This window comes from Grampus griseus, assembly GCF_964374135.1.
Source record: "Grampus griseus genome assembly, chromosome: X".
In the NCBI taxonomy this organism is placed as follows: domain Eukaryota; kingdom Metazoa; phylum Chordata; class Mammalia; order Artiodactyla; family Delphinidae; genus Grampus; species Grampus griseus.
Window position 1 is genome coordinate 25,302,983 of NC_138999.1, and position 24,344 is coordinate 25,327,326.

At 38.7% G+C, this 24,344-nt stretch overlaps 1 protein-coding gene across 1 annotated transcript in view; it reads left to right on the forward strand.

The window, feature by feature from the left end:
* The window catches only part of IL1RAPL1 (interleukin 1 receptor accessory protein like 1), a gene marked incomplete at both ends in the record, with an annotated part of 1,136,662 nt that overhangs the window by 552,656 nt on the left and 559,662 nt on the right, over positions 1-24,344 (forward strand). The window contains 2 exons of the mRNA XM_082681170.1: positions 19,769-19,955; positions 22,484-22,637. Coding sequence (XP_082537296.1) covers positions 19,769-19,955; positions 22,484-22,637 — 341 coding nt within the window. The remainder of the gene's footprint in view (positions 1-19,768; positions 19,956-22,483; positions 22,638-24,344) is intronic.

The following is a 24,344-nucleotide window of genomic DNA, read 5'->3' on the forward strand; positions in this document are numbered from 1 at the left end:
GACACAAATGTGGCTCACACATTTATTCTTCTGTTCCCTTATCTTTCCTTTATGTTTCTTTTTTTAAAAATTTATTTATCTTTTTTATTTTCTTCCAGGTTTATTGAGATACAGTTGACACATAGCATTGTGTTAGTTTAAGGTGTACAACATGAGAGTTTGATATACAGACAGACTGTGAAATAATTACCACAGTATGATTAGTTAACACATCCATCACTTCACATATTTAACTTCTTTTCTTTTTTTTCTCTTGTGAGAACATGTAGGATCTACTCTCTTAGCAACTTTCAAGTATACAATACAGTATTGGGTTTTTTGTTTTTAATTTTTTTGGAGTAGAGTTGCTTTACAATGTTGTGTTAGTTTCTACTGTACAGCAAAGAGGAGATATATGTATACGTAAATCTTCCTTGGATTTCCTTCCTAGTTAGGTCACCACAGAGCATTGAGTACAGTTCCCTGTGCTATAAAGTAGTTCTCATTAGTTATCTATTTTATACGTAGTATCAATAGTGTGTATATGTCAATCCCCATCTCCCAATTCATCCCACCCCCTCTTTCCCCCTTGGTATCCATACGTTTGTTCTCTACATCTGTGTCTCTATTTCTGCTTTGTAAATAAGATCGTCTATACCAATTTTTTCAGATTCCACATATATGTGTTAATATACGATATATATTTTTCTCTTTCTGACTTACTTCACTCCATATGACAGTCTCTAGGTCCATCCACGTCTCTACAAATGACCCAATTTGTTCCTTTTTATGGCTGAGTAGTATTCCATTGTATATATGTACCACATCTTCTTTATCCATTCCTCTGTTGATGGACATTTAGGTTGCTTCCATGTCCTGGCTATTGTAAATAGAGCTTCAGTGAACATTGTGGTACATGACTCTTTTAGAATTATGGTTTTCTCAGGGTATATGCCCAGTAGTGGGATATCTTTCAAATCAAGAAGGTCAACTACGCTGAAAAGAAGGTCTGTTGTATGCAGGGTGGGAAGAGATAATCAGGTGGTTGCAAGTAGCTATTCATTGCCAGGAAGTCTTTATAGCTGTGTTATAGTTTTTGCCTGGCCTGGAAGAGACATTTGCTTACTACATCCACTGTCAAGAAGTGTGTGCTATGTCGAAGAAGCATACAGGGAGAGGAGGGAAAAGTAGTGCAGTAGGATGTAGGTGAGGGTTGTTTAGAGGGATTAAGCAAAAAAATAAATGTAAATCAGAACTTCGTAGCCATTAACTAATAGTTCATTCATTCATGCATTCATTTAACAAATGTTTATTGAGAGTCCCTGTTATATGCCTGGCACTGTACAAGACACTTAGGGAAATCGTTAGGCTTCTTAAGTCCTTATGCTCCATTGGCCATCACTGAATAAATTCTTTTTTTTTTATATATTTAAAGTAATTTCTTTATTTTCCTCAAATATATTTTTCTAACCTGTTCTTAGAAAAGAAAACTTTTTATTACATGTAGAAACTACATGATAAGAGAATCCACTTAAGTTTTAAGAGGTCAGTATATTCAGAATAAGAACTCCCATCTTGAATTTGTAAGAGCTATAATAACTTTTTAAATTAGGGTTCTGATGAGTTTTTTTTTTTTTTTTTAAACATCTTTATTGGAGCATAATTGCTTTACAATGGTATGTTAGTTTCAGCTTCACCACAAAATGAATCAGTTATATATATACATATGTTCCCATATCTCTTCCCGCTTGCGTCACCCTCCCTCCCACCCTCCCTATCCCACCCCTCCAGGCGGTCACACAGCACCGAGCTGATCTCCCTGTGCTATGCGGCTGCTTCCCACTAGCTATCTACCTTACGTTTGGTAGTGTATACATGTCCATGCCTCTTTATTGCTTTGTCACCGTTTACCCTTCCCCCTCCCCATAGCCTCAAGTCCATTCTCTAGTAAGTCTGTGTCTTTATTCCTGTTTCACCCCTAGGTTTTTCATGACTTTTTTTTTTTCTTAAATTCCATATATATGTGTTAGCATACGGGTCTCTTGTAGACAGCAAATATATGGGTCTTGTTTTTGTATCCATTCAGCCAATCTGTGTCTTTTGGTGGGAGCATTTAGTCCATTTACATTTAAGGTAGTTATCGATATGTGTGTTCCCATTCCCATTTTCTTAATTGTTTTGGGTTTGTTATTGTAGGTCTTTTCCTTCTTTTGTGTTTCTTGCCTAGAGAAGTTCCTTTAGCAGTTGTTGTAGAGCTGGTTTGGTGGTGCTGAACTCTCTCAGCTTTTGCTTGTCTCTAAAGGTTTTAATTTCTCCATCAAATCTGAATGAGATCCTTGCTGGGTAGAGTAATCTTGGTTGCAGGTTTTTCTCCTTCAACACTTTCAATATGTCCTGCCACTCCCTTCTGGCTTGCAGAGTTTCTGCTGAAAGATCAGCTGTTAACCTTATGGGGATTCCCTTGTGTGTTATTTGTTGTTTTTCCCTTGCTGCTTTTAATATGTTTTCTTTGTATTTAATTTTTGACAGTTTGATTAATATGTGTCTTGGCGTATTTCTCCTTGGATTTATCCTGTATGGGACTCTCTGTGCTTCCTGGACTTGATTAACTATTTCCTTTCCCATATTAGGGAAGTTTTCAACTATAATCTCTTCAAATATTTTCTCAGTCCCTTTCTTTTTCTCTTCTTCTTCTGGAACCCCTATAATTCGAATGTTGGTACGTTTAATGTTGTCCCAGAGGTCTCTGAGACTGTCCTCAGTTCTTTTCATTCTTTTTTCTTTATTCTGCTCTGCAGTAGTTATTTCCACTATTTTATCTTCCAGGTCACTTATCCGTTCTTCTGCCTCAGTTATTCTGCTATTGATCCCATCTAGAGTACTTTTAATTTCATTTATTGTGTTGTTCATCGTTGCTTGTTTCATCTTTAGTTCTTCTAGGTCCTTGTTAACTGATTCTTGCATTTTGTCCATTCTATTGTCCATTCTATCTCCAAGATTTCGGATCAACCTTACTATCATTATTTTGAATTCTTTTTCAGGTAGACTGCCTATTTCCTCTTCAATTGTTAGGTCTGATGGGTTTTTATCTTGCTCCTTCATCTGCGGTGTGTTTTTCTGTCTTTTCATTTTGCTTATCTTACTGTGTTTGGGGTCTCCTTTTTTGCAGGCTGAAGGTTCGTAGTTCCTGTTGTTTTTTGTGTCTGTCCCCAGTGGCTAAGGTTGGTTCAGTGGGTTGTGTAGGCTTCCTGGTGGAGGGTACTAGTGCCTGTGTTCTGGTGGATGAGGCTGGATCTTGTCTTTCTGGTGGGCAGGTCCACGTCTGGTGGTGTGTTTTGGGGTGTCTGTAGACTTATTATGATTTTGGGCCGCCTCTCTGCTAATGGGTGGGGTTGTGTTCCTGTCTTGCTAGTTGTTTGGCATAGGATGTCCAGCACTGCAGCTTGCTGGTCGTTGAGTGAAGCTGGGTGCTGGCGTTGAGATGGAGATCTCTCGGAAATTTTTGCTGTTTGATATTATGTGCAGCTGGGAGGTCTCTTGTGGATCAGTGTCCTGAAGTTGGCTCTCCCACCTCAGAGGCACAGCACTGACTCCTGGCTGCAGCACCAAGAGCCTTTCATCCACACGGCTCCTTAATTTGGGATGATTGGTTGTCTATTCAGGTATTCCACAGATGCAGGGTACATCAAGTTGATTGTGGAGCTTTAATCCGCTGCTTCTGATGCTGCTGGGAGAGATTTCCCTTTCTCTTCTTTGTTCTCACAGCTCCCAGGGGCTCAGCTTTGGATTTAGCCCCGCCTGTGCGTGTAGGTCGCCGGAGGGAGTCTGTTCTTTGCTCAGACAGGACGGGGTTAAAGGAGCCGCTGATTCGGAGGCTCTGGCTCACTCAGGCCCGGGGGTAGGGAGGGGCACGGAGTGTGGGGCGGGCCTGCGGCGGCAGAGGCCGGCGAGACGTTGCAGCCTGAGGCGCGCCTGTGCGTTCTCCCGGGGGAGTTGTCCCTGGATCCCGGGACCCTGGCAGTGGCGGGCTGCACAGGCTCCCCGGAAGGGCGTGTGGCTAGTGACCTGTGTTCGCACACAGGCCTCCCGGTGGCGGGAGCAGCGGCCCTAGCGTCTCATGTCTGTCCCTGGGCTCCGCACTTTTAGCCGCGGCTCGCGCCCGTCCCTGGAGCTCTCTCAAGCAGCGTTCTTAATCCCCTCTCCTCGTGCACCAGGAAACAAAGAGGGACGTAAAAGTCTCTTGCCTCTTCGGCAGTTCCAGACTTCTCCCCGGACTCTCTCCCGGCCAGCCGCGGTGCACTAACGCCCTGCAGGCTGTGTTCACGCCGCCAACCTCAGTCCTCTCCCGGCGCTCCGACAAAAGCCGGAGCCTCAGCTCCCAGTCCCGCCCGCCCCGGCGGGCGAACAGACAAGCCTCTCGGCTGGTGAGTGCCGGTCGGCCCGATCTTCTGCGCTGGAATCTGTCCGCTTTGTCCTCCGCACCCCTGTTGCTGTGCTCTCCTCCGCGGCTCCCAAGCTCCCCCACTCCGCCTCCCGAAGCCTCCACCCGCGAAGGGGCTTCCTAGTGTGTGGACACTTTTCCTCCTTCACAGCTCTCTCCCGCTGGTGCAGGACCCGTCCCTATCCTTTTGTCTCTGTTTAGTTTTTTCTTTTGCCCTATCCAGGTACGTGGGGGGTTTCTTGCCTTTTGGGAGGTCTGAGGTCTTCTGCCAGCGTTCAGTAGATGCTCTGTAGGAGTTGTTCCATGCGTAGATGTATTTCTGGTGTATCTGTGGGGAGGAACGTGATCTCCGCGTCTTACTCTTCCGCCATCTTCAATAAATTCTTATAATGGATTATTCTCCATGTGTCAGAAGAAACTGGAGTGTTCAGAAAGGGAGAAAGAGTATAAGAGATTATTTTTTGAAAAGTGCCTGAATCATTTAAAAGTTAAGCATAGAATAACCATATGACTCAACATTTCCACTTCTAAGTATGCACCCAAAAGTACTGAAGGAAGACACGCAAACAAATACTTGTAGGTGAATGTTCATAGCAGCATTATTCTTAATAGCCAAAATGTGGAAACAAACCCAAATGTTCATCAGCTTATATACCAAGAAACTAAATATGATATATCCATACAATAGGCTATTATTAAGCCAAAAAAAGGAATGAAGTACAGATACATACGGTAGCAGGAATGAACCTTGAACATATTATGCTAAGTGAAAGAAACCAGACACAAAAGTCCACATATTGTACGATTTCTTTTATATGAAATATTCCAAGTAAGCAAATCCATAAAGACAGAAAGCAGATTGGTGGTTGTCAGGGGCTATGGGGATGGAGAAATGGCTAGTAATTGCTAATGGGTATGGATTTCCTTTTGGAATGATGAAAATGTCTTAGAATAAGATAGAGGTGATGGCTGCACAACATTATGGATGTAGTAAATGACACTTCACTGTGCACTTTCAAACAGTTAATTTTATGTTGCGTGAATTTTACCTTGTTAAAAATATATGCCTTTAAGAATTCAAACAGCATACAGCTAACTCTCTCATTTTACCTCTTATGAGAAGAATACATATTAACAGCGGAGGCAGCAAAATAAGGGAAAACAGGTAATTACAAATTGAGATTGTTATGAAGAAAATAAACAGAAATAAGATAGATGGTGATAGAGGAGGTCAGCCATAGCTTCTCTGAAGAAATTTGTCATTTATATGACCTTGAGACCACTTCCTGAGCCTCAGTTTCCTTCAGTTCCATGTTTGTTTGTTTGTTTGTTTGTTTGTTTAATCTCTCTCTCTTTCTTTCACTCCAGAAGAGGTCTAGAAGGAGACCTTGGGGTCTATAGTGGTGAAGTTTGAAAGTTCTCGTGCCCAAGAATAACTCAGGTGGAGAAATACTAGACTAGAATTTCATACACTGAGGCCTCCTCAAGTCTAATATTCCAGGAATACTAGGCTAGAAAAATTAAAATGATAAAATTATATTATTCATTTTCTGTCAAAAAGTGGGAGATAATTATTTTGAATTTATAGTTAGCAGAAGATTGAGGATGAAGTTCAACTTACAGGTTAAATTATTAAGAAAGAATTTCAAACAAGACAATAAATTGGCATTTTTAGGTCTTATCAATTGCTCAGTGTTCTTACTCTAATCTTTTCAGAAGCACTGATTTCAACCACAGTTAAATCAATAGGTCCTCCAGAGCTCTTCTGAAAAGAAAACCTAATCCAAACAAATTTCACATTTAGTGTCAGTAGCTGGAAGCATAGTGTGTGTAAGGAAGATAAGATAGAGGGGCCACACACATAGCTTCAGGCATCACCATAAGGACTGATAGAAAAAAATTACAGATAGAAAAATTGGAAGGCTTTAAGATTAGAAATAAACTATCAAAGTATGTTTAAGGCTTAACAAACTGTAAGAGGTTCCTTCCACAATCTAACCCTGACTTGTTTTTTGGTTTTTTTTTTGCCATACGCGGGCCTCTCACCGTTGTGGCCTCTCCCGTTGTGGAGCACAGGCTCCGGACGCGCAGGCTCAGCGGCCACGGCTCACGGGCCCAGCTGCTCCGTGGCATGTGGGATCTTCCCGGACCGGGGCACGAACCCGTGTCCCCTGCAACGGCAGGCGGACTCTCAACCACTGCGCCACCAGGGAAGCCCTAACCCTGACATTTGTGATTCCCAACATTTTATTTTCACAACGAATGATTAAACAGTACAGTCAAATTTATGGTTAAGTAGTCACCTTCCAAACAGTGGAGTAACTGAACTTTCAGATCTTCCATCCCTCTGTGCTGCTTTTCAGTGCCCGAGCGTTTGTAACACTTCAAGAATACTCTGTGCTTTTGTTTTCACACAAAAAAATTATGTACAAAAGATTATGACTTGAAAAAAGACCAGTGAATGTTAGAGCAAACCATGTAAAACATAGAAGCCTAAAACAACTTAATCCTTAAAAAACATTGATCAAATCCCTGTCTTTCTCAGCACTTCCTAAGTGGGAAGAGATTTCCAAACATTATGGAAATGTTATTATTTCCCCTAGGGACCAGGAAATTAACATAATATACAGGTCAAGTGTTTCGTGGCGCCGCCGTTAGAGGACATATTTAACAGTCATGTTACTGGTAATTCTGTTAGAGTGGAGAGAAACACTGAATACTATGGATTATCATTCATAGGGGGTGTGATTACAGAATGATTGAAACTGTGCTACCCTTAGGTATGGCATAACATGGCTTTTATTTTACTCTATAGCTAATCAGACAATATACAAAATTTCTCTTCCCCCATATATTTTTCTTTCTTACCCCCTGCCTGCACTACCCAAATTTCCACACCTCGATCTGTAGCTGCGTGATGTTGTCATCCTTCAAAAGATAAATTATAAAATCTCTGGTAGCTCCCATGCATGCCAGTTCAGAATCTTTCACTTTTTCAAAGTAACACACCACTAAGGAACCTATGGAGAACTTCGATACACTGTACTGACTTCCAGAGACTACTTACAGAAAGTATTCTAACTTTATTTTTTGTGTCATAGATTTACTTCTTGATTATGTTCCAAAATATTTGTTAATCCCCAGTATTTGCACTGGACTTAAGGCTAGATTTCCTTCTTCGTTATAAGACAGGGCCCTAAGCCAGTCCTTTCAGAAGCCATTTCTTTTACAAGTATGTATATATATATGTAGAAAGTGTGTAGTAGAAAGAGCTGAAGAAGCCATGATATTTCTTTAATACCTGCTGCTTGCTCCATCTTATTCTTTATTAGATGTTTGGGAGCTTAAGGACCTAACTTTTCAAAGAAATCTAAGTTAGGGCGTGTTCTGCCTTTCTCCAGTAGGCATCTATTCTAGAATATAAAATAATATAAAATCAGGGCTAAGAGTAGGTAACTTTCTTTTGTTTTAAACAATGTATATATAGTTTATGTGTGCTAACCCAGCACTACTTATCTTCAGTAGTATACAGAAGAGACCAATGAATTAGAAGTTAGGAGATACATGCTCTAATCCCATTTCTGCCACCAATTAGTAGAACTTAGACAAATCATTGACTTCAAAAAAAATAAATAATTGACTTCTTTAGGCTTTGGGTCCCTTTGCTGTAACCTCAGGAGGCTGAAAGAAGTAACTCTCTCTAAACTGTTTGTACAATACATTTTGTGTACTTGGTGTGTCCTGCAGGGTTACCCTTGCCAGAGAAAACTAGGTTTTGAAAAAATTTCACATTAATATCATTTCTTCACTGGAAAAGATGAGTATTGACTCTCAATTATGAACAACTGTTTTGTCCACATACCTGTAATATCCTGTCTCTCTCTACCCATTTCATAAACATTGGAACCAGCAGTCATGATTTAACTTTTGCCTAGATTGCAGCTCATCTTTTAAAACAATAGAAGCTGAGTAGATATGTGCTGATGATTTTTACCATAAATCCTGGAGGAGCATTCTTTCCCCGTTTACCCCATTCCACTGTATTTCCCCGACTGCAGAGAGCCACAGTGCCATAGCAGTCATGCTGCAAATTTAATGATGGTGGATGGGACTCTTCACTTTGAGAGTGTCTAATTTCCCCCAGGGCGATCATATGTTTATTAATGTGTCACAGGTTGCTTGCTTCCTGTTAACTCTTCTCAGTAAATAGGACTGTAGCATTCATTGGATGCTGCTTTATTTTTAGCTTTTTAAATCACCTCCTGATGAACAGAAACAGTAAACAAGTATTAAAACATGGAAAGTAATTTGAAAGTAGTGCTATCCTGGGGAGTCTGGAATTCCAGACATTACCAGACAGTAGTAAATCAGCAGTCACCTCACAAAGCTAGGGAATAAAAGACAGGAGAATAACATCTAAGGGTGCTCATCTGGAGCCACTTTCTGAAAATTAGGGGTCAGTTGCATTTATAGTAGAGCAAGAGGGGGTGGCTGAGGTAAAGAGTCGTATTTTTCATAAACTTCTCATTCTTGTCCAACGCAGTCAGGTATCCCAGGACTTATCTGGATTCTTATGCTTCACAGTCATTAAACACCACAGAACTGAAGGCATCGTCATGGTGATATTGCCTATCTAACCTGCCTTGTAAACAAACACTGTTTAGCCCTACTGCAAAAGAGAAATATAAAGGAAGTAGGAAAAAGGGACGCAGTACTGCTGATAAGCTCTAATACTTACTGAGTGCTCACTAAAAGACTGACACTGTGTTTTAACATGCTTGATTCCCACAGTAACCTATGAGGTCTGTAGTATTATTTTCTCCTTGTACAAATGAGGAAATGGAAGCCTAAGGAGTCAAGTAACTTTTCCTAATTTCAAAAGTAATGAGTGATTGGGCTGGAATCTGAAACTCTGCAGTTGGGCTTTAGAGATCTTACTCTTAACCCAACTGCCTGTAGAAAAAAAGGCCTGGTATTTGATACAAGGAGGTGTGGGGAAATCGACAACAGTGTAAGTTTGAATAGAAAGAAAACCTAAGATTTTTGAATTTAGAAGATTAATGTGGAAGGTTCAAGATTAGAATTCACTGATTTACTTCCTAGAAAAGTCTGTTCTTTAAGAATTCTAACGTGTTCTACAAATATCAGTATTTTTCTAAAACTTTGAATATTTTCTTAAGACACATTTGAATGCATCCTAAGATAGCTAATAACTTAGTTATTTTTTTCTGAAAAAAATTATCTTAAAATGAGCCGGAGAAGAGCATGCTCCAGTCTGTACTGGAGTTAAATTAATAAATAATGCATGAGCAATATTGCTGGCAGCCCCAAAGAGGATTTTTTTTTCCCTCTTGAGTGTGAAGCTCAAGCTAAAATTTAACACACTTTGCTTTCTCTCAAAGCTGTTTCTTTTTCAGTATCTTACATGCTAAAAGATTGACTCTACCTTTCATATACTCATCTGAAAAAATTCTTTATCATCTTGTATGCCTCTCTCTTTCCTTCACTCCTTCACTGTCACATTATTCTATATCTTTAATATATTTTGAACATGATCCCTCCTTCCTATCTCGCTGGGCATTGCCTTTGTTGGAGTTGCCTTTTTTTTTTCCCTGAATGAATGCAGTTGCTTTCTAATTTGTCTCACTGTACTTAGTCCTCCTTGCAATCCAATCCAATCCATTTTTCTCACTACAGTCAGAAAAATCTTTCCAAAATCCAATTGTCATCATTTCCCAGCATAAAGTCCAAAGTCCTTACGGTGGCTTTACAGGACTTTCAGTCTGGCTCCTGCCCGCATCTCCAGTCTCAGTTCCTGCTGTTCCTTTATCACTATTTTATAACCCAGCCACACCAAATTATTTGCAATTACTCAAACATGCCAAGCTGTGTCATGCCTTCAAGCCTTTGTGCATACTATTCTCTGAAATAACCTTTCTTAAAATTGTTAAATTCTTACTCACACTTTAAGATACTCAGATATCACAATTTATGAGGACTTCTTGTTTCTTTCTTTGACACTACTGTGTGGTACATACCCCTTTGTAGTACTTACCACCTTGAATTTTTTTTTTTTTTTTTTTTTTTTTGCGGAACGCGGGCCTCTCACTGTTGTGGCCTCTCCCGTTGCGGAGCACAGGCTCCGGACGCGCAGGCTCAGCGGCCATGGCTCACGGGCCCAGCCGCTCCGCGGCATATGGGATCCTCCTGGACCGGGGCATGAACCAGTGTCCCCTGCATCGGCAGGTGGACTCTCAACCACTGCGCCACCAGGGAAGCCCCTCACCTTGAATTTTAACTATTTACTTGTGTATCACTTCTGGAGTGTGAGGGACTGGGGGCAGGAAATAGGTCTCATCATTCTAGCAAAATCCCTAAGCACATTCTCTCAGGATATTTTTCAGGCTACTAATTGACTGTTTAATGGTTGATGTTTTCACCTATTAACTATTTTAGATATACTTGTAATGTACATATTATATGAAGCTAGAGAAATCTACAATCAGTAGCCCTAAATTCTAATTTTGTGGACATTTTCTTTGTTACCCAATATAAAGTTGAATAACTAACAGTAATGGAAAACTCTGTTTTTCTCCTTTACTCTCAACACTTCTCATGCCAGTTATGTGGGGTTTTTCCCACACCAAGCAATTCTTCAACCTGCTGGATATCCTACAATTAAGTTCATTTCGGACACTGTTTACCTGGACTTAGCATCAGATCCTACAGGTTAAGGGCTCAGTTCTGCATGACTGCCCCCACCCGCGACACACACAATTCAGATGCCAATTGCTAGTCCACAAATTTACCTCCACTTCTGACTGACTGGTTGTAAATCAGAGGTCCGCAGAATGCGCTTCTAATATTCTTCCATTATGCTTAATAGGTCAGTTACATTTTTCTCCTTCTTTGTTCAGTTTACCAATTTTATTTTAAACTAATTTGTATTGGAGTATAGTTGATTTACAATGTTGTGGTAGTTCCTGCTGTACAGCAAAGTGCATCAGTTATACGTATATCCACTCTTTATTTTTGTTTTTTTTAATTTTTACTTTTTGGCACACCGCGTGGCACGCAGGATCTTAGTTCCCTGACCAGGAATTGAACCTGTGCACCCTGCATTGGAAGCACAGAGTCTTAACCACTGCACCGCCAACGAAGTCCCTATCCACTCTTTTTTAGATTGTTTTCCCATATATGTCATTACAGAGTATTGTGTAGAGTTCCCTGTTCTATACAGTAGATTCTTATTAGTTATCTATTTTATATATAGTAGTATGTATATGCCAGTCCCAATCTCCAAATTTATCCTTTACCCCCGTTTCCCCCTTGGTAACCATAAGTTTGTTTTCTAGACCTATGACTCTATTTCTGTTTTTTGGTTTTTTACTTTTTCATAACATCTTTATTGGAGTACAATTGCTTTACAATGGTGTGTTAGTTTCTGCCTTATAACAAAGTGAATCAGCTATAAGTATACATATATCCCCATATCCCCTCCCTCTTGCGTCTCCCTCTCACACTACCTATCCCACCCCTCTAGGTGGTCACTAGACACGGAGCTGATCTCCCTGTGCTATGCGGCTGCTTCCCACTAGCCATCTGTTTTACATTTGGTACTCAATATATGTCCATGCCACTCTCTCACTTCATCCCAGCTTACCCTTCCCCCTCCCCGTGTCATCAAGTCCATTCTCTACGTCTGCATCTTTATTCTTGTCCTGCCCCTAGGTTCTTGAGAACCTTTTTTTTTGTTGTTCTAGATTCCATATATATGTGTTAGCATACGGTATTTGTTTTTCTCTTTCTGACTTCACTCTGTATGTCAGACTCTAGGTCCATCCACTTCACTACAAATAACTCAGTTTCGTCTCTTTTTATGGCTGAGTAATACTCCAATGTACATATGTGCCACATCTTCTTTACCCATTCATCTGTCGCTGGACACTTAGGTTGCTTCCATATCCTGGCTATTGTAAATAGAGCTGCAATGAACATTTTGTTACATGACTCTTTTTGAATTATGGTTTTCTCAGGGTATATGCCCAGTAGTGGGATTGCTGGATCATACGGTAGTTCTATTCTTAGTTTTTAAGGAACCTCCATACTGTTCTCCATAGTGGCTGTATCAATTTACATTCCCACCAACAGTGCAAGAGGGTTCCCTTTTCTCCACACCCTCTCCAGCATTTGTTGTTTGTAGATTTTCTGATGATGGCCATTCTGACTGGTGTGAGGGGATACCTCATAGTAGTTTTGATTTGCATTTCCCTAATAATTAGTGATGTTCAGCAGCTTTTCACGTGCTTCTTAGCCATTTATATGTCCTTTTTGGAGAAATGTCTATTTAGATCTTCTGCCGATTTTTTGATTGGGTTGTTTGTTTTCTTCATATTGAGCTGCATGAGCTGCTTGTATATTTTGGAGATTAATCCTTTGTCAGTTGCTTCATTTGCAAATATATTCTCCCAATCTGAGAGTTGTCTTTTTGTCTGGTGCATGGTTTCCTTTGATGGGCAAAAGACTTTAATTTTCATTAGGTCCCACTTGCTTATTTTGTTTTTATTTCCGTTTCTAGGAGGTGGGTCAAAAAGGATCTTGCTGTGATGTATGTTATAGAGTGTTCTGCCTGTGTTTTCCTGTAAGACTTTTATAGTGTCTGGCCTTACATTTAGCTCTTTAATCCATTTTGAGTTTATTTATGTGTACGGTGTTAGGGAGTGTTCTAATTTCAATCTTTTACATGTAGCTGTCCGTTTTCCCAGAACGACTTATTGAAGAGGCTGTCTTTTCTCCATTGTGTAGTCTTGACTCCTTTATCAAAAATAAGGTGACCTTATGTGAATCGGTGTATCTCTGGGCTTTCTGTCCTGTTCCATTGATCTATATTTCTGTTTTTGTGCCAGTACTATACTATCTTGATTACTTTAGCTTTATAGTATAGTCTGAAGTCCGGGAGCCTGATTCCTCCAGCTCCGTTTTTCTTGCTCAAGATTGCTTTGGCTATTTGGGGTCTTTTGTGTTTCCATACAAATTGTGAAATTTTTTGTTCTAGTTCTGTGAAAATGCCAGTGGTAGTTTGATAGGGATTGCATTGAATCTGTGGATTGCTTTGGGTAGTGGAGTCATTTTCACATTATTGATTCTTTCAATCCAGGAATATGGTGTATCTCTCCATCTGTTTGTATTATTTTTAATTTCTTTCATCAGTGTCTTCTGTCTCCTTAGGTAGGTTTATTCCTATGTATTTTATTCTTTTTGTTGCAATGGTAAATGGGAGTGTTTCCTTAATTTCTCTTTCAGATTGTTCATGATTAGTGTATAGGAATGCAAGAGATTTCTGTGCGTTAATTTTGTATCCTGCTACTTTACCAAATTCATTGATTAGCTCTAGTAGTTTTCTGGTAGCATCTTTGGGATTCTCTATGTATAGTATCATGTCATCTGCAAACAGTGACAGCTTTACTTCTTCTTTTTCGATTTGGATTCCTTTTATTTCTTTTTCTTCTCTGATTGCTGTGGCTAAAACTTCCAAAACTATGTTGAATAATAGTGGTGAGTGTGGGCAACCTTGTCTTGTCCCTCACCTTAGAGGAAATGGTTTCAGTTTTTTACCATTGTGAACAATGTTGGCTGTGGGTTTGACATATATGGCCTTTATTATGTTGCCGAAAGTTCCCTCTATGCCTACTTTCTGGAGGGTTTTTATCATAAATGGGTGTTGAATTTTGTCAAAAGTTTTTTCTGCATCTATTGAGATCATGTGGTTTTTATCCTTTAATTTGTTAATATGGTACATATGTCACATTGATTGATTTGCATATATTGAAGAATCCTTGCATTCCTGGGATAAACCTCTCTTGATCATGGTGTATGATCCTTTTAATGTGCTGTTGGATTCTGTCTGCTAGTGTTTTGTTGAGGATTTTTGAATCTATGTTCGCCAGTGATATTGGCCTGTAGTTATCTTTCTTTGTGACATCTTTGTCTGGTTTTGGTATCAGGGTGATGGTGGCCTCGTAGAATGAGTTTGGGAGTGATCCTCCCGCTGTCATATTTTGGAAGAGTTTGAGAAGGATAGGTGTTAGCTCTTCTCTAAATGTTTGATAGAATTCGCCTGTGAAGCCATCTGGTCCTGGGCTTTTGTTGGAAGATTTTTAATCACAGTCTCAATTTCAGTGCTTGTGATTGGTCTGTTTATATTTTCTATTTCTTCCTGGTTCAGTCTCAGAAGGTTGTGCTTTTCTAAGAATTTGTCCGTTTCTTCCAGGCTGTCCATTTAACTGGCATTTAGTTGCTTGTAGTAATCTCTCATGATCCTTTATATTTCTACAGTGTCAGTTGTTTCTTCTCCTTTTTCTTTTCTACTTCTATTGATTTGAGTCTTCTCTCTTTTTTTGTTGATGAGCCTGGCTAATGGTTTATCAATTTTGTTTATCTTCTCAAAGAACCAGCTTTTAGTTTTATTGATCTTTGCTACTGTTTCCTTCATTTCTTTTTCATTTATTTCTGATCTGATCTTTATGATTTCTTTCCTTCTGCTAGCTTTGGGGTTTTTTGTTCTTCTTTCTCTAATTGCTTTAGGTGTAAGATTAGGTTGTTTATTTGAGATGTTTCTTGTTCCTTGAGGTAGGATTGTATTGCTATAAACTTCCCTCTTAGAACTGCTTTTGCTGTATCCCACAAGTTTTGGGTCATTGTATTTTCATTGTCATTTGTTTCTAGGTATTTTTGATTTCTTCAGTGATCTCTTGGTTATTTAGTAGTGTGTTGTTTAGCCTCCATGTGTTTGTATTTCTTACAGGTTTTTTCCTGTAATTGATATCTAGTCTCATAGCGTTGTGGTCGGAAAAGACACTTGATACCATATCAGTTTTCTTAAATTTACCAAGGCTTGATTTGTGACCCAAGATATGATCGATCCTGGAGAATTTTCCATGAGCACTTGAGAAGAAAGTGTATTCTGTTGTTTTTGGATGGAATATTCTATAAATATCAATTAAGTTCATCTTGTTTAATGTATTATTTAAAGCTTGTGTTTCCTTATTTATTTTCATTTTGGATGATCAGTCCGTTGGTGAAAGTGGGCTGTTCAAGTCCCCTACTGTGATTGTGTTAGTGTCAATTTCCCCTTTTATGGGTGTTAGTATTTGCCTTATGTATTGAAGTGCTCCTATGTTGGGTGCATAAATATTTACAATTGTTATATCTTCTTCTTGGATTGATCCACCCATCATTATGTAGTGTCCTTCTTTGTCTCTTCTAATAGTCTTTGTTTTAAAGTCTATTTTGTCTGATATGAGAATTGCTACCCCAGCTTTCTTTTAATTTCCATTTGCATGGAATATCTTTTTCGATCCCCTCACTTTCAGTCTGTATGTGTCCCTAGGTCTGAAGTGGGTCTCTTGTAGACAGCATATATATGGGTCTTGTTTTTGTATCCATTCAGCCAGTCTCTGTCTTTTGGTTGAAGCATTTAATCCATTTACATTTAAGTTATTATTGATATGTATGTTCCTATTACCATTTTCTTAATTGTTTTGGGTTTGTTATTGTAGGTCTTTTCCTTCTCTTGTGTTTCCTGCCTAGAGAAGTTCCTTTAGCATTTGTTGTAAAGCTGGTTTGGTGGTGCTGAATTCTCTTAGCTTTTGCTTGTCTGTAAAGGTTTTAATTTTTTCATTGAATCTGAATGAGATCTTTGCTGGGTAGAGTAATCTTGTTTGTAGGTTTTTCCCTTTCATCACTTAAACATGTCCTGACACTCTTTTCTGGCTTGCAGAGTTTCTGCTGAAAGATCAGCTGTTAACTTTATGGGGATTCCCTTATATGTTATTTGTTGCTTTTCCCTTGCTGCTTTTAATACTTTTTCTTTGTATTTAATTTTTGATAGTGTGATTAATATGTGTCTTGGCATGTTTCTCCTTGGATTTATCCTGTACGGGACTCTCTGTGCTTCCCAGTGGGCTTGATTGACTATTTCCTTTACCATATTAGGGAAGTTTTCAATTATAATCTCTTCAAATATTTTCTCAGTCCCTTTCTTTTTCTCTTCTTCTTCTGGGACCCCTATAATTGAAATGTTGGTATATTTAATTTTGTCCCAGAAGTCTCTGAGACTGTCCTCGATTCTTTTCATTCTTATTTCTACATTCTGCTCTGCAGTAGTTATTTCCACTATTTTATCTTCCAGGTCACTTACCCATTCTTTTGCCTCAGTTACTGTCCTATTCAGTTCTTTTACAGAATTTTAAATTTCATTTATTGTCTTGTTCATCATTGTTTGGTCTTTAGTTCTTGTAGGTCCTTGTTAAACATTTCTTGTATTTTCTCCATTCTATTTCCGAGAGTTTGTTAATATTTACTATCATTACTCTGAATTCTTTTTTGGGTAGACTGCCTATTTCCTCTTCATTTGTTTAGTCTGGTCGGTTTTTACCTTGCTCCTTCATCTGCTGTGGGTTTCTCTGTCTTCTCATTTTGTTTTACTTACTGTGTTTGGGGTCTCCTTTTTACAGGCTGCAGGTTCGTAGTTCACGGTTTTTTTTGATGTCTGCCCCCAGTGCCTAAGGTTGGTTCAGTGGGTTGTGTAGGCTTCCTGGTAAAGAGGAGTAGTGACTGTGTTTTGGAGGATGAGGCTGGATCTTGTCTTTCTGGTGGGTAGGATTGTGTCTGGTGGTGTTTTTTGGGGTGTCTGTGACCTTATTATGATTTTAGGCAGCATCTGTGCTAATGGGTGGGGTTGTGTTCCTGTCTTGCTAGTTGTTTGGCATAGGACGTCCAGCACTGTAGCTTGCTCTTCGTTCAGTGGAGCTGGTTCTTAGTGTTGAGATGGAGATCTCTGGGAGAGCTTTTGCTGTTTGATATTGTGTGGAGCCAGGACGTCTCTGGTGGACCAATGTCCTGAACTCAACTCTCCCACCTCAGAGGCACAGGCCTGACACCCAGCTGGAGCACCAAGACCCTGTCAGGCACATGGCTCAGAAGAAAAGGGAGAAAAAAAGGAACGAAAGAAAAAAGTAAAATAAAATAAAGTTATTAAAATAAAAAATTAAAAAATATATATTTAAAATAAAAAAATTAAAAAGTAATTAAAAAAAGAAAAAAAGTATGGACAGACAGAACCCTAGGACAAATGGTAAAAGCAAAGCTATACAGACAAAATCACACAAAGAAGCATACACATATGCACTCACAAAAAGAGAAAAAGGAAGTAAGTATATATATCTATATATAAAAATAAAGGAAGAGAGCAGCCAAATCAATAAACAAATCTACCAATGATAATAAACTCTAAATACTAAACGAAGATAAACATAAACCCAGAAACAAATTAGATGCAGAAAGCAAACCCCAAGTCTACAGTTGCTCCCAAAGTCCACTGCCTCAATTTGGGATGATTCGTTGTCTATTCAGGTATTCCACAGATGCAGGGTACATCAAGTTGATTGTGGAGATTTAATCCACTGCTCCTGAGGCTGCTGGGAGAGATTTCCCTTTCTCTTCTTTGTTCGCACAGTTTCTGTGGTTCAGTTTTGGATTTAGCCCCGCCTCTGCGTGTAGGTCGCCTGAGGGCGTGTGTTCCCGTCCAGACAGGACGGGGTTAAAGGAGCAGCTGATTAGGGAGCTCTGGCTCACTCAGGCTGGGGGCGGGGCACGAGGTGCAGGTACAGAATGCAGGGCGAGCCTGCGGTGGCAGAGGCCAGCATGAGTGACTTTGCAACAGCCTTAGATGCACTGTGTATTCTCCCGGGGAAGTTGTCCCTGGATCACGGGACTCTGGCAGCAGCGGGCTGCACAGGCTCCCGGGATGGGAGGTGTGGAGAGTGAGCTGTGGTTGCACACAGGCTTCTTGGTGGCAGCAGCAGCCGCCTTAGCGTCTCATGCCCGTCTCTGGGATCCGCGCTGATAGCCACGGCTCGCGCCTGTCTCTGGAGCTCCTTTAAGTGGTGCTCTGAATCTGAATCCCCTCTCCTCGCGCACCAGGAAACAAAGAGGGAAGAAAAAGTCTCTTGTGTCTTCAGCAGCTCCAGACTTTTTGCCGGACTCTGTCCCGGCTAGCTGTGGCGCACTAGCCCCTTCAGGCTGTGTGCACGCAGCCAACCCCAGTCCTCTCCCTGGGATCCGACCCTCCGAAGCCCGAGCCTCAGCTCCCAGCCCCCGCCCGCTCCCGCGGGTCAGCAGACAAACCCCTCGGGCTGGTGAGTGCTGGTCGGCACTGATCCTCTGTGCGGAATCTCTCCGCTTTGCCCTCCGCACCCCTGTGGCTGCGCTCTCCTCCGTGGCTCCGAAGCTTCCCCCCTCCACCACCCACAGTGTCTGCCTGCGAAGGGGCTTTTAGTGTGTGGAAACGTTTCCTCCTTCACAGCTCCCTCCCACTGGTGCAGGTCCCATCCCTATTCTTTTGTCTCTTTTTTCTTTTGCCCTACCCAGGTACGTGGGGAGTTTCTTGCCTTTTGGGAGGTCTGAGGTTTGCTTCCAGCGTTCAGTAGGTGTTCTTTAGGAGTTGTTCTACATGTAGATGTAATTCTGATGTATTTGTGGGGAGGAAGGTGATCTCTGCCTCTTACTCCTTCGCCATCTTAAGGGTCTCCCCAAGGGTGGTTCCTATTAGGAAAACTTCCAGCTCAAAATTCTGCTTTCTTGGGTCATTAAACTAGCAGTGGAGACTCTCCAGCCTTCTGTTTCTTTATCTTTTGGTGAGGCACAGCCCTCTCCAATAGTCCATAGATGGCTTCTTTTGTATTAGATCCCAGCTCAGGTCCGGCGCAGACACAGCTGACTGCGACCAGACTTTCTCTATTTCTGTTTTGTAAATAAGTTCATTTGTGCCATTTTTTTTTTAGATTCTGCATATGTGATATCATATGATATTTGTCTTTCTCTGTGTGACTCACTTCACTCAGTATGACAATTTCTAGGTCCATCCGTGTCGCTGCAAATGGCATTATTTCATTCTTTTTTACGGCTGAGTATGAATTTACCAATTTTAGCATATTATGACCAGGCTTGACTTGTTTCTTGACCTAAATCTTCCTTTATTTTATTTTCCTAGATAAAATCTAAATAAAAATGTCTATTAAACAGTTTTTCAAACCAAACTTTTATATAATATAAAATTTTTTTCTAGCATATGAAAAATATACAAATGGTTTAACAGAACCAAGCATTGTTTAGCTGGGTGACAAGATAGAGCCCTGTGGAATAAGCCATGATACCATACATTAATTATCAGTAGAGTTTTTATCCCTCTCTTCCTCTCTCCCTTTTTGAATGAAGTAAATACACTGCCTTGACAACAGTTGCTTTTTGTTCACACCAGGCCACCATATTTATTCTGCTTCATTACAGAAACTCCACTTACTGTATGAAAGTATCCATCTCACTGACAGTGGGTGAAAATGACACTGGACTGTGCTACAATTCCAAGATGAAGTACTTTGATAAAGCTGAACTTAGCAAAAGCAAGGAAATTTCGTGCCGTGACATAGAAGATTTTTTACTACCATCCAGAGAACCTGAAATCCTATGGTATAAGGTATGGACTATGAATGATTTTATCACTTATAAATAGATTAATGTGTACCTTATTCTAGGGCAAGTTGGATAAAAACATTTAAATGGGTGTTATATAGTTCAGTTCTGCCTTCCTAAGACACTACAGCAAGTTGTGCTGGTCATTATAAGTTTTTAAACCAGGGGCTTTGATAATCCAAGTCAATATTTGTATTTTTAGTACATTGTAATAAGCTACTATGTTAATGTTTATATCTAGTTTATGCTGATAATCCTATCAAGTCTATTATAATCTGTGTTGATAATTTCAGGAACTAAAATGCATTAAGCATTCATTTCAAACTCTTCATATAAGCAGTCCAAAATGTCCCCAAACAAGGAGAAAAAGGATTGACTTGCTTCTGTGATAAAATGGTGTACTAGTTTTTTTGAAATATTCTGTTTAATGGAAGTATCTTTGTGCATATCCTAATCCCTTTTGTATGAAAGCATACATGTTTTTAAAAATTCGATGAAAATGTATACGATTATAAAAACAGTGTTAGATTAACTTCTTTTCAAAAACCAGAAGCAACTTTAGGCTTAAGCAGAATAATCAGACGCTGTTCTTCCTGTCACATCATTGACTTTGACTGAATTTCAAGATTTGAACATGTTCTTCAACTTATTTATATCTAAAAGATGCTTTTGTTATTGAACATACCCAAGAAAATACAATATAGATGTTATGAACATTTGTCTGGAATATGTTTTCCATGATTTAAAGATACCTAGTGTAAACTTTTGCTTTGTCCAACTAACTGGAAATAGGAATTTAGGAAGCTGGATCTTTTAGTAACTAGGTTCACAAATGTCAGTATACAGAATATGAGCCCTCAGGACTGATAACGAATTCAAAACTTGTTAGAAATGAAACAGGAAGTACATCTTTAACAATTTTTAAAGGATTTTTCCAAAATTAGTAATGCCCTTCTTTGAATGACTTTCTTTTGATTCTTGACAGTAAGCAATGGAGTATTCAGAACATCAAGGGAACTGTTGAAATATTTTTCTACTTTTCCCTCGGATTTCTGTATTAGACAGTATTAAATAGCCCTTAAATATTAGCCCCACTATTTCTGTTCCTGTACATGTGAGCTTTATTTACTTTTAAAGTTTTTTAATTATATATTTCTCACCCTGATTTTCTGTGGTTTGCCTCCACAGGAGGATTCTAAGCAAGCCCTGATGATTTCCTCAAAGGGGAGAGGTATTAGGGGCGTTTGACACAAGATCTTCAAGTACAGATATTTTTCTAATACTCATATGTGTACATTCAGCTTCTAAATATGCAATTTCCTTGTTGTTTGCCAATAAGTTGATCTTAAGAGTCATGCACTTTTTCTCACTTTTTGCAAATAGTATCTCAAAATTTGCTGAAACATTAGAGGCCACACACACACACACACACACACACACAGAGTCACACACTCAGTTTTTTAAATGGCTGGCTTCATATTGGTCCTTTAGTCATGCTTCCACCATCTCCCCAGTCATTGTGACCTTACGCTATAAAGACCATCATTAGTGAAGTGATGGGTGGAGATGCAGTATATGTGGAATTTAGAAGTTTTGTAACAATTCAGATTATTTTTCCATAGTCAAGGTAATATGTATTGCATACATTTAGTGTATAATTTATGCAACTATGACAGTTTATGCAACTAATATGAGGATATTAAGTGTATATTTTGGACTGAAATAACCAGATAATTGTCCTCCAATTATACACAGGCATTGAGACACATAATCAAAATAATGGTCTGCATAAATTTGATCTGGCAGTAAATTTTTAACAAAATAATATTACCTCTGACTAGTGTTAAAAGGTTTAAAGTTATTTTATACTCATTCCACTGATTTCGAATATGGCTAGAGAAAATGGACTTCTGTTTGGCAAAAACAGAAATCTCCTGAGCCAACATCATTATAATCCAAAGCTTAAAGCAGAGACCATAATTTGGTAGACTGTGAGACTATAAAGACCTTGCATATAAATAATGGCCCTTTCTTCCAGGGACTGTAGAATATATATGCTATGAAAAGATTGAATTAGATTCTAAATGCAGCCTTAAAAGATTTAAAATACTGAACTAAAGCATTTTTCTCTATAGAATTAGTTTTTCTGCTTTCCACTAAAAAATTCATTTTATATTTTATATTATCAGTATCAAAGTAGTTAATTTCATAATCATCAAATGCAGACTATTTGCTTCTAAAAATGATGTCAGGATTAATCTTAATAAATGTCATTTTCTTATATCTAATAATCAATACATATATGATTTAGAGACACTAAAGTTAGACGTTAATAAAGTGACTCTTGCTAAAAGTGCTTTTTTCAAATTGAGGTACCTGATTTCCCAGAGATGTGGAGAAGTTTTGAAAATCTGTAGCATTAATTCACAACTCTAGCTCTTTTAAAATCTAACTTTAGAAGCTTTTAGTTTAGTTATTTTAAATACTTTAAGTTACTATATGTACTATAAAAATTTTGTCTTCTTCACGTAGGAATGTAGGACAAAAACATGGAGGCCAAGTATTGTATTCAAAAGAGATACCCTGCTTATAAGAGAAGTCAGAGAAGACGACATTGGAAATTATACGTGTGAATTAAAATATGGAGGCTTTGTTGTGAGAAGAACTACTGAACTAACTGTTACAGGTAAGCACAGTCTTCAATATTTCATTTGCAAGTAATGAAACTAACATTTTAAGTTTCATTTTTTGTGCTGCATATTGATTTTTTTTCAAATCTTTGCAATGAAGGAAGTGCTTAACCAAATGCTAAGTGGATTCCTATAGGTGAAATTTATTCCTCCTTGCTTTCAAATCATGTTGCCCTGAAATGCATATGAAAGGTTAAAGAAAATAGGCTTAGGGGATTATAGAAATGTTAGCTTTTGAAAGTTCTTGAAATAATGAGTTTACAGTTTCAGAAAATTATGCTTATATTTTGTAGCGGTATAATTTTTGGAAACACTTCCTAGAATGTTGAAATGGAATATATGAAATCTACCTCTGTCTTCCTGTCTTGCTCCAAATTAGAAGAATTACTTTTCTTTTCATTTATCACTCTATGAACCTGATATACGTGTTCTCATGAACTTGAATATAACAAAATTTCAGATACAATAATTGAATAATTATGTGAGATGCATTGCATGGACTCATTCCCATACCTGGTTGCTAAGGTAGAAGGGCATGAGAACAAGGTTCAGAACACTGTCTGAAATCACGAATCTACAGCTCACTAGTCACATGACTTTATTTTAATCACCACAACCTTCAAAATATCACTTTCCTCGTGTATAAAATGGTGATGGTAAAGTTTGCCTTGTTTATTTCATAGCATTTTTGCAAGAATTGAATGAGGCAAGCTAATACATATGAAATCAACTTGCAAAACATAGAATTATATCCAAATATGCATCGTTTTGTCATGTTAAATGATGTCATGTTAAATATTGTATTCGTTCCCTGTTTTATGTTATTGAATACTTCTCTCAAAGTGGTTCCAACACAAAAAAGGGGGGGAATCAAGACCAATACTTTAGGCAGTTGAAGACATTATTCTCATCTTATTAAGAGAGATTCTTCTTGGTGACATTCTTTGTACAATCTTTTTTTCTTTTTTTTTTTTTAATTTTTGTCCTACTGCATGGCAAGCGGGATCTTAATTCCCTGACCAGGGATCGAACCCACATCCCCTGCAGTGGAAGTGTGCAGTCTTAACCTCTGGACCACCAGGGAAGTCCCTGTACAATCATTTTTATGAAACATATATATAAAAGTAAGAAAAGGATATCAGATACTTTAAAGAGATTTCCATTTGTTCATTGATTCACTTAAAATAGTTTTCCCGTATATGAAAATTGTTTTGTGGTAGTCACCTTCATCTTACAATAATCACCTTGAAATCTTGAAATTATGATATGATATAGTTTGACTTAAAAACAAAATCTGATTTCATGAAATTCATTTGATGGATAGTAATTATTCAGCTTGAAAGGAAATTTAGTTAAATAAGTAAGATGCTCTTTGGTAATGCCTTTGATAGATATTAGACCCAGTAAATAACTGACAATAGCAATACATAGTACACTTGAATAGTAAACACACATTTAATCATGTATTACGTACCTATGATGTACACATGTATGATTTGCACTAGTTTTGTTTTCAGCTTTGTTGTGTATAATAGGTCTTCGTATAGAAAATTAACACTTTTATCACTTTACCTCCCTGTTTAATGGAACAGTGAAAAACATAACTATCTGTACTTGGGTTTTCTTTACAATAAATGTTGAATATTTTATTATTTCTTTTTTGCTCTTAATCTATACTGAAGTAGCTTTTCAAGGAGTAGGTA